General features: G+C 43.1%; 1 protein-coding gene across 1 annotated transcript in view; it reads left to right on the top strand.

Annotated features, from left to right (window-relative positions):
• ACACB (acetyl-CoA carboxylase beta) overlaps nucleotides 1-11,107 on the top strand; it is a 134,652-nt gene that overhangs the window by 106,476 nt on the left and 17,069 nt on the right. Inside the window, 4 exon segments of the mRNA XM_026454618.1 lie at nucleotides 5,435-5,557; nucleotides 6,288-6,557; nucleotides 7,716-7,813; nucleotides 10,118-10,238. Of these exon segments, the coding sequence (XP_026310403.1) occupies nucleotides 5,435-5,557; nucleotides 6,288-6,557; nucleotides 7,716-7,813; nucleotides 10,118-10,238 (612 nt within the window).

The following is an 11,107-nucleotide window of genomic DNA, read 5'->3' on the forward strand; positions in this document are numbered from 1 at the left end:
AAAAAAAAAAAAAAAAAAAAAAAAATCTCAGCACTTTAGGAGGCTGAGGAGGGAGGATTGCTTGAGCCCAGAAGTTTAAGAACCCCATCTCTACAAAGTATACAAAAATTAGCCGGGCATGGTGGCACATGCCTGTAGTCCCAGCTACCTGAAGGCTGAGGCAGGAAGGATCACCTGAGCCTGGGAGGTCGAGGCTGCAGTGGGCCGTGATGGCACCACTGCACTCCAGCCTGGGTGACCAAGTGAAACCCCATCTTCAAAAAAAAAAGAACAAGGTCTTCATTGAAGAAAAAGAAATTAATGTGTTCGGAACTACTTCATAGTATTTTTCTTCAAATAAGACTAATTTATCCCAATGATAAGAGTAATAGGATATAGAAACTTCAGAAAATAAAGAAGGATGGAATAAAGAAAAAATAACTCCTATTCCCATATTCTGATGACAAATTGCTTAACATTTTGATGTGTTTCCTTCTGGTCTTTTTAATGGTCATTTAGTAAGTACCTACTACTTGCCAGGCACCATTCGAAGTCTAGGTAGCTCTGGGAAAGAGGAGGGGGTCACTGCCTTTGAGTAATGTTTAGTCTACTCTTAAAAAATAATGTTTTGGGTTGGATACAGTGGCTCACACCTGTAATCCCAGTACTTTGGGAGGCTGAGGCAGGTGGATCATTTGAGGTCAGGAGTTTTAAGACCAGCCCGGCCAACATGGTGAAACCCCGTCTCTACTAAAAATACAAAAATTAACCAGGCATGGTGGTGGGCACCTGTAGTCCCAGCTACTCGGGAGGCTGAGGCAAGAGAATCGCTTGAACCTGGGAGGTGGAGGCTGCAGTGAGCCGAGATGGCGCCACTGCACTCCAGCCCTGGTGACAGAGTGAGACTCTGTCTCAAAAACAAAAAAATAATGTTTTGTTATGTTTTTCTGATGATTAAAGTATACATAGGAAACTATGGAAAGGTAAGAATAAGGAAATAAAATTTTACTCATATGTAATTTTCCCACCATCAATGCCTGAAAGAACATTTGGGTGCATTTTCTTTAAGTATTTTTTATGCCTTTATATGTTTATGCCATTGGGACTTTAAAGGAGCCTGAACCACTGACATTGGTGACATGAATGTCTCTTTACTTCCCACCATTGCTTTGTGAATGACGTTCATGAAACCGAGGTCAGGGACCTTCCAGTGTAGGCAGGAGGCATCTGTTCCTACCTGTGCCCATGCCTCATGTATAGAGGATACGGAAGAGTAGGAAAAGCTGCTCTTTAGAGTCACTCAGGCCTCGGCTCGAATGCTGAATCTGCTTCCTGTTGTCCCTAGCCAAGTTCGTTCACCTCACTGGGCCTCAGTTTCCTCTTCTGTAAAATAAGGATAATAACAGTACGTACCACATAAGGTTGTTGGGAAAGTATGTGTATTCAGTAGGTACTTAGTAAGTGGAAACTCTTATGATTAAGAATGTCATTTTCTGTATCCTTTCGCCTTTGACCTCAAGAGCCATAAGGGAAGAAACGTGACTAAACCAGGAGCAAATCCATTGTCTCTTTTTTAGATAAAGAAGCAGAATGCTATGGATGACCGATACATTTGAAAACTTAGATGTAGTGGAAATTTTCCAAGGAAAATAGATCTCATCAAAAATGGCTATAGAATAAATTAAAATCTGATCTGAATACTTATAAGCATTAAAGAAATTAATCGTTTTTAAAAATTGGGCCCAGATAGTTTTGTAACAATTTTACCAAACCTCTAGGAAACAGATAGTTCTCTCTGTATTTAGATTGTTTAGAGAGTTTTTAAAAGGTGAGTGCTTCTTAACTCATTTTTTCAGGTTATTACCTTAACATTAACCCCAGGTAGGGACTTCAGGAAAAGGGAAATTGGTTATTTTATTATGAACACAGGCATAAAAATAATAAAATATGAACATATGAAATCCAGTAATGATTTTTTTTTAAAGTTTAGACAAAGTAGAGTTTATCCTGTGTCTTCTTATATGATTTGATATTAGGAAGTCTATTCATGTATTTACCATATTAATAGATTAAGAAAAAACTTAACTATCTTAATAGATGTAAAAAATATTTGACAAGACAGCATGTATTTATAATAAAAGCTTTTAACAAACTAAGAATAGAAGGGAATTTATTTATCTTGATAGAGGATATTAACCCAAAATGAATAGAATCCAATGGTGGAATGTTAGAAGTATTCTCTTTAAAGACAAGTACAGGACAGAAATGTCCATTATCGCAGCTTCTGTTATACATTTTTTACTGGAGTTCCTGGACAACGCAATAACCAAGAAAAAGAAATGAAGTGTAAAGACAGGAAAAAAAAAAAGCAAAATGATGATTTTTTTTTGCAGATGATCTAAATGTCTCTATAAGAAATCCAAGAGAATCTATAGAAGCAGTTACATAATACAGCAAGATTGCTAGACATAAGATTTCAGTGTACAAAAAATAATTGCATTATTATCAATTGCAATCGATAATTGCGATTGCAATAGATCAGTTGTAATTGCAATAGACTAGCAGTAATTGCACAATGTAATTGGACCAAAAAAAGGCCATTTACAAGACTATAAGTTTATCTAGGAAAAAATAAAAAATTAAGATCTTTATGGAGGAAATTTTAAAACTTCATTGAGTGACATTAAGCCTAAATTAATGGAGAGATATACCATGCTCACGAGTGATGGGAAGATTCAGTGTTGTATTTTTATCAAATTAACAAATTCTATGTAATTCCAGAGTTTTTCTGGTGAAACCTGGAGGCTGATCCTAAAATTCATATGGAAAAGTAAAAGCTCATGAATAGCAAAAACCATTTTGAATAAGAACAAAGTCAGGAGGAGTCATCTTAGCAGATGTCATCACTGTATTTTAAGGCAACAGTAATTAAGACAGTGTGGTGGTGTGACAGAACTAGACAGAACAGGGAGCCTAGACTCAGGCCCACTCAGAAATAGAATGTTGATAGAATGTGGAGGCGGGATTGTGAATGAGGGGATGATCTTTGGGAAATTGCTTATCTGATTGGAAAAAATAAACTTCGATCTCTGCCACATCCAATAACAAAAATAAACTTTTAAGAGGATTAAAGCCGCTTGGAGGCAGTGAAAAGCGTAAGCTATACAGGAAAAGACCCATAAATTTACATTAAAACTTAAAAGTTGTTCCTGCAAAAGAGGAAAGAGAAGTCCCAGATTGGGAGAATACATTTTGGTGCCTTATGATCAGCAGGGGATTAGAAGTAGCTCATCTATAGAACGCTTATAAATCAATGAGGAAAGAAAGCAAAACCATACAAAATAGGGGTAGGGGTTATAAACAGAAAGCTTGCCAAAAAGAAACCCACATGGTTAATAAACATATTAAAAGGCACTCACTTCACTAATAATCAGTGAAGTACAGGTTAGTACCACGATATGGTTTCGCACACAGCAGTTGAGTAAACATTAAAAAATTGTACATGCCAGTGTGGTGGCTCACACCTGTAATCCCAGCACTTTGGGAGGTTGAGGTGGGCAGATTGCTTGAGCTCAGGAGTTCGAGACCAGCCTGGGCAACATGGCAAAGCCCCATCTCTACAAAAAAATTTAGAAAATAGTCTGGTGTGGTGGCACATGCCTATAGTCCCAGCTACTGAGGCTGAGATGGGAGGATCACTTGAGCCTGGGAGTTTGAGGCTGCAGTGAGGTGTAGCCATGACTACACCACTGCACTCCAGCTTGGGTGACACAAGACCCTCAAAAAAACTTTACAAGACCAAATGCTGTAGAATATATGGAGCAGAAGAGTCCTTATACATTCTTACTGTGCTTGTGAAGGGATTCAAAAACACTGGGAGCAATAATATCAGTGAAGTTGAAGCTTCACATTCCCTGTGTCCCAGAAATTCTACAATTCCACTCCTAGGTGTATGCACGTGTGTGTGTGTGTGTGTGTACACATCTATCTTTTTTTTTTTTTTTTTTTGGAGACAGAGTCTCGCTCTGTCACCCAGGCTGGAGTGCAGTGGCGAGATCTTGGCTCACTGCAACCTCCACCTCCAGGGTTCAAGCGATTCTCCTGTCTCAGCCTCTGGAGTAGCTGGGATTACAGGCGTGCACCACCGTGCCTGGCTAATTTTTTAATTTATAGTGGAGACAGGGTTTCACTATGTTGGCCAGGCTGGTCTTAAACTCCTGGCCTCAGGTGATCTGCTCGCCTCGCCCTCCCGAAGTGTTTGGATTAGAGGCGTGAACCACCGCGCCCGGCTGTCTGTCTGTGTCTATGTCTGTATCTCCATATATACAAAGAGAGAGAGAAAGAGAGAGAATGGAAAACTGAACAGCAGACCAGAGTTAAATTTATCAATGTGGATAAATCTCTCAAAGAGGAGTAGAAAAAGTATTTTTGCAGCTGGGCGTGGTAGCTCACACCTGTAATCCCAGCACTTTGGGAGGGCATGGTGGGTGGATCACCTAAGGCTGTGAGTTCGAGACCAGCCTAACCAACATGGAGAAACCCCATCTCTACTAAAAATACAAAATTAGCCGGGTGCAGTGGTGCATCCCTGTAATCCCAGCTACTCAGGAGGTTGAGGCAGGAGAATCACTTGAATCCAGGAGGTGGAGGTTGCGGTGAGCTGAGATCGCGCCACTGCACTCTAGCCTGGGCAATAAGAGTGGGGGGTGGGGGGCGGGAAGAGTAATTTGCAGAAGGATGTGTCCAGTGTGGTACCATTTATTTAAAGTTTGCAGTGCAAAATAATACTGTGTGTTTGCAATGTATGCATACAAGATAAAGGAAAATAGATGAAAAGCGTGCATAGGACTGGTAGGCACTGAATTCAAGGGAATGGTCACCTGTGGGTTGGAGGTGGGAGGAAGAATGAGCTGGGGCTTCTGTCGCATCTCTCGTCTTTCTTTCAAATACCTTAAACAACTATGGAAAAATCAAGATTTGACAGAGCCACTGGATGGGTGCTTTAAATATTTCATGATTTGAAAAGAGAGAGTAGGCCAGGCGCGGTGGCTCAAGCCTATAATCCCAGCGCTTTGGGAGGCCGAGACGGGTGGATCACGAGGTCAGGAGATCGAGACCATCCTGGCTAACACGGTGAAACCCCATCTCTACTAAAAAATACAAAAAAAAAAAAAAAACTAGCCGGGCGAGGTGGCGGGTGCCTGTAATCCCAGCTACTTGGGAGGCTGAGGCAGGAGAATGGCGTGAACCTGGGAGGCGGAGTTTGCAGTGAGCTGAGATCCGGCCACTGCGCTCCAGCCTGGGAGAAAGAGCTAGACCCCGTCTCAAAAAAAAAAAAAAAAAAGAGTGAACTACAAAATTCACCCAGAATCATGACACATCATCTCCATCTGGGAAAGATAGTTCCTCCCTACTGATGACTTCAAGCTTTTTCTCTTTCCTCTTCTCTCCCCAGGCTCTCTTTAAACTGTGGGGCTCCCCAGACAAGTATCCCAAAGACATCCTGACATACACTGAATTGGTGTTGGACTCTCAGGGCCAGCTGGTGGAGATGAACCGACTTCCTGGTGGAAATGAGGTAACAGCAGAGCCTACCCCCTGGCTGGAGTCGCCCCCTTAAAAATATTTTTGGGCCAGGTGCAGTAACTCACACCTGTAATCCCAGTACTTTGGGAGGCCAAGGTGGGTGCATCACTTGAGGTCAGAAGTTCAAGACCAGCCTGGGCTACATGGTGAGAACCTGTCTCTACATAAAATTTTAAAATTAGCTAGGTGTGGTGGTGCATACCTAAAGTCTCAGCTACTCGAGAGACTGAGGCAGGGGTGATTGCTTAAGCCCAGAAGGTTGAGGCTGTAATGAGCTATGATTGCACCACTGCACTCTGGCCTGGGCAACAGGGCAAGACCCTGTATCAAAAACAATAATAATAATGGCCGGGCGCAGTGGCTCAAGCCTGTAATCCCAGCACTTTAGGAGGCCGAGACGGGCAGATCACGAGGTCAGGAGATCGAGACCATCCTGGCTAACATGGTGAAACCCCGTCTCTACTAAAAAATACAAAAAACTAGCTGGGCGAGGTGGCAGGCGCCTGTAGTCCTAGCTTACTCGGGAGGCTGAGGCAGGAGAATGGCGTAAACCCGGGAGGCAGAGCTTGCAGTGAGCTGAGATCCGGCCACTACACTCCAGCCTGGGCGACAGAGCGAGACTCTGTCTCAAAATAATAATAATAATAATAATAATAACTAAAATAAAAAGTTTTCTCCCAGAGAAACAAACTCATTTTCCTTTGCATTCATCCCCTTGCCAGGTGGGCATGGTGGCCTTCAAAATGAGGTTTAAGACTCAGGAGTACCCGGAAGGACGGGACGTGATTGTCATCGGCAACGATATCACCTTTCGCATTGGATCCTTTGGCCCTGGGGAGGACCTTCTGTACCTGCGGGCATCCGAGATGGCCCGGGCAGAGGGCATTCCCAAAATCTACGTGGCAGCCAACAGTGGCGCCCGTATTGGCATGGCAGAGGAGATCAAACACATGTTCCACGTGGCTTGGGTGGACCCAGAAGACCCCCACAAAGTACGTCGTGAAGCTGGCGGGGCAGGGTGATTCTGCTCAGCTGCTACTATATTTTCAATGGGAGTGCTAGCACCAGCAAGAGGTGAAAAAAAATCTCACTTATGTATAAAGCACAGATATACATGTGGTGTATAAATAGGTGTACAGTATATCAGTGATATTAACATTTCACTGTGGGGGGGGTGGGAATGGTGATTAGAAAAAAAAGATATAAAAAGGCTCCTTATGGGAATAATGAAAGAAGTCTATAAACCCTGAGCTGATATATACTGTGTGCTCCTGAATGCAGTGCGCACTGAGGATGCAGACGTGATTGTGTCAACTCCCTGGCCCCATAGTGTTCTTAGAATTATGGCTCACACCTGTCATCCCAGCAACCCAGGAGGCTTGGGTGGGAGGATAGCTTGAAGCCAGGAATTCATGACCAACCTAGGTAACGTAGGCAGCATAGCCAGACTTCGTCTCTACTGATTAAAAAACTAGGTGAGTGTGATAGTGCATGCCCGTAGTCAGCCCCAGCTACTTGGGAAGTTGAGGTGGGAGGATCACTTGGAGCCCAGGAGTTCAAGGCTGCACCGAGCTGTGATCATCATACCACTGCACTCCAGACTGGGCAACTGAGTGAGACCCCCCACCTCAATTAAAAAAAAATCTTCGGAGAGTTGTATAGATACCAGCTGCCATCAAAGGCAAGATGAATGGGGGAAACACGCGCATTCTGAGATGTGAAACGACAGGGGACAGTCATCCTTTCCATTCAGAGCATGCTTTCTCTGGGGGTGGTATTGCCCACTACCCCCAAGAAGACAGAAAAATAATTTTTGGGGTGGCAATAAAATATTTGTTAACATATATACATATACAGAGTATGTAAACAGTGGATAACAGTGTATCTTGAAAATTAAAATTTCATGTTGGGGTGCTGGCAATAAGAAATAAAAATGAGATGGTCCTTAGAGGAGAGCTTAGCTCAAAGCAGAACTTCAGTTTATGGATGTTATTAGTATGGTATTTACATGAGATGTATTAATGTGTCATTGACATGTTACTAACATGTTATTAACATCCATCCCTACAATGTTCACATTAAAAAAAAAAAAAACAGTGGCTTTCAGTGCAGGGAACTGGATTTATAGCCTCACTAAAATATTTTTTAAGGGATTTAAATACCTGTACCTGACTCCCCAAGACTACACCAGAATCAGCTCCCTGAACTCTGTCCACTGTAAACACATCGAGGAAGGAGGAGAATCCAGGTAAATAACTTATCAGGTAGCTCCTTAATTTTGCTTGTGGTTAATTTCAGCTGTCTTCTTTCCTCGGGGCTCGTGGCGATGTTTTCCAGCAGGGTGGTGGTGTTTGTATGATGGGAACCAATGCCTGTTGGGGGCACTGATGCCTTAAACATTTGTTATACTCTCCAAGGTGAATCCATCCTTGTCATTCTAAGATAAGTGACTCCTTTCACAAAAATAGCACTTCATGCAGGGAGAATGAGATTGGATTCTCGTGAATCTACTAGGAGCTGCAGGCTCACTTTTTATGATCAAACTGATGTAGCGGTGACTTGGCAAACTGGGAAGGCATGGGTGGGACAGAGAGAGGTCTGTTCTTTGAGAGCATTCAGAGGCTACTATCTTTTCCAGCACAAGTTATGTTTTTCTTAGTGGCATTAACTGATTCAGGATTTCCCAGACTGGGTTTTTTTGCAATGTTAGTGATAAGTTGGGGGGAAATTCCATAGTCAGATGAATTTGGGAAACACTGGGTTAAATGAGATCTCATAAACATCTTTATTGCAGGCCTTCTCAGTACCTGTAGCATGCTGTATTAGCGTTCTCCAGAGGGATGGAACTAGTAGGATATATGTATATATGAAAGGGACTTTATTAAGGAGAATTGACTCACACGATCATAAGGTAAAGTCCCATGATAGGCCGTCTGCAAGCTGAGGAGCAAGGAAGCCAGTAGTGGCTTGGTCTGAGTCTAAAAGCCTCAAAAGTGGGGAAGCCAACAGTGCAGCCTTCAGTGGCCAAAGGCCCGAGGGCCCCTGGCAAACCACTGGCATAAGTCCAAGAGTCCAAAAGCTGAAGAACCTGGAGTCTGATGTTTGAGGGCAGGAAGCATCCAGAGTGTGAGAAAGATGAAAGCCAGGAAACTCAACAAGCCAGCTTACTCCACCTTCTTTCGCCTGCTTTTTCTAGCCGCTCTGGCAGCTGGATGATTGGATGGTGTCCACCCACATTGAGGGTGGGTCTTCCTCTGCCAGTCCACTGACTCAAATGTTAATCTCCTCTAGCAGCACCCTCACAGACACACCCAGAAACAATACTTTGCATCCTAAAGTTGACAATATTAACCATCACACATGCTAAAGTGCATTGTGAATCTCTAACAGAGGCTAGCTGGACAGTGTTTCTCATGCTTATTATGTGGCCCTGAAATCTTTGATTGATTGATTGTGAACAGGCTTCCTCTCTGTACCCGCATCTCTCTGAGACCATTGGAGGAATATGGGCTGAGGGTGACATTTCACTGAGACGGCCTTTGCTCAAGCAGACATCTTTTTTTTGTATAAACCAAAAAGTATCTGAGACAGGTCTCAATCAATTGAGTTTATTTTGCCAAGGTTAAGGACACATCCAGAAGCAAAGAACACGGAACCATAGAAACCATCTGTGGCCTGTGCCTTTCTTCAAAGATGATTTGGAGGCCTTCAGTATTTAAAGGAGAAAAGCAGCCTGGAGGGGAAAGAGGGAAGTTCTGGTAATCACATGTTGCAAGAGAAAAAGCGCAGGCAGGGAAAGTCGGTTATGTATTCTTGCGCTCAGTAAGTCAGCACTTTCTATAAGATAAGGTGGACATAGAGGAACTACCTGTGGAGATATTTCACCTTTTATCTGTATCTATCTGCTTACAAAAGGAACGAAAGGAAAGGCAGCTTGCACGACTCAGCTTCAGCTTAAATTGTTCCTTTTGGCATTGTGAATCGTGGTCCTAGTTTTTATTTTCCGTTCACACATGGGAGCAGGGTGATGATTTATTTATTTATTTATTTATTTATTTATTTATTTATTTATTTATTTGAGACAGAATCTTGCTCTGTCACCCATGCTGGAGTGCAGTGGTACAATTTTGGCTCACTGCAACCTCCACTTCCCAGGTTCAAGTTATTCTTCTCCCGCAGCTTCCCAAGTAGCTGGGATTACAGGCGTGTGCCACCATGTCCAGCTAACTTTTGTATTTTTAGTAGAGATGGGGTTTCGCCATATTGGTCAGGCTGGTTTCAAACTCCTGACCTCAAGCAATCTGCCCACCTCGATCTCCCAAAGTGCTGGGATTACAGAGCAGGGTGATGATTGTTGATTCCATACTTACCCTTTTAGAAATCTCAGCGCCCATTGTGAGGGTCCTAGATGCCAATTTCATTTTGCCTCTGGATGCTTTGTCTGCTTCCAGTCTCTCACCTTGCTGCCCAGTCAGTCCCTCCTTGGAAAATGCATCCACCTTGGATTTTTCTGGGCTAGAGCCCAGCCTTTAACCTGTGTTTGCTTTTGAAGATACATGATCACAGATATCATCGGAAAGGATGATGGCTTGGGCGTGGAGAATCTGAGGGGCTCAGGCATGATTGCTGGGGAGTCCTCTCTGGCTTACGAAGAGATCGTCACCATTAGCTTGGTGAGTCCTCTTCTATTTTCTCTTACTTTTCAACTTTCCATTATAGAAACTTTAAAATAGTCACAAAATTAGAGAGAATCAATAATGAACTCCATGTGCCCATCACATACCTCCTACAGGTACCACATGACGCCCCACTGCTATTTCCTCAGTCTCACTCCCATCCCCTGCACCCTGTTTTAGAGTATTTTAAAGCCAGCCCCCATCATGTCTTTTCATCCACAAATACTTAAGGGTAGATTTTTTTTTTTTTTTTTGAGATGGAGTCTTGCTCAGTCGCCCAGGCTGGAGTGCAGTGGCCGGATCTCAGCTCACTGCAAGCTCCGCCTCCCGGGTTTCTGCCATTCTCCTGCCTCAGCCTCCTGAGTAGCTGGGACTACAGGCGCTCGCCACCTTGCCCTGCTAGTTTTTTGCATTTTTTAGTAGAGACCATGTTAGCCATGTTAGCCAGGATGGTCTCGATCTCCCGACCTCGTGATCCGCCCGTCTCGGCCTCCCAAAGTGTAAGGGTAGATCTTTAACAGATAAGGACTCCCACCCTCTTCCCCTGCTTTTTAAAAACATAAATACAAATATTACATCCAACAGAATCAGCAGTATCACTGGAACCCAGTGTGGTTTAACAGTTGTCTCAAAATACCCTTTTCTAGTGATTTGTTTGAATCAGGGTCCAATCTCATTTTAAAGGTATTGAATATTTAGAAGAACTTTTATCTGACTTTAACTGGCATATAAGGAGTAGTCCCCATCCCATCCCCATGGTCTTTCCAAAAATGTTTTCTGTTTCTAGTAGTAGTACTACTGTAGTACTATGGTAGTACTGTAGTAGTAGTAGTAGTAGTAGTAGTAGTAGTAGTAGTAGTAGTAGT

This window comes from Piliocolobus tephrosceles, chromosome 10, assembly GCF_002776525.5.
Source record: "Piliocolobus tephrosceles isolate RC106 chromosome 10, ASM277652v3, whole genome shotgun sequence".
Taxonomy (NCBI): Eukaryota; Metazoa; Chordata; class Mammalia; order Primates; family Cercopithecidae; genus Piliocolobus; species Piliocolobus tephrosceles.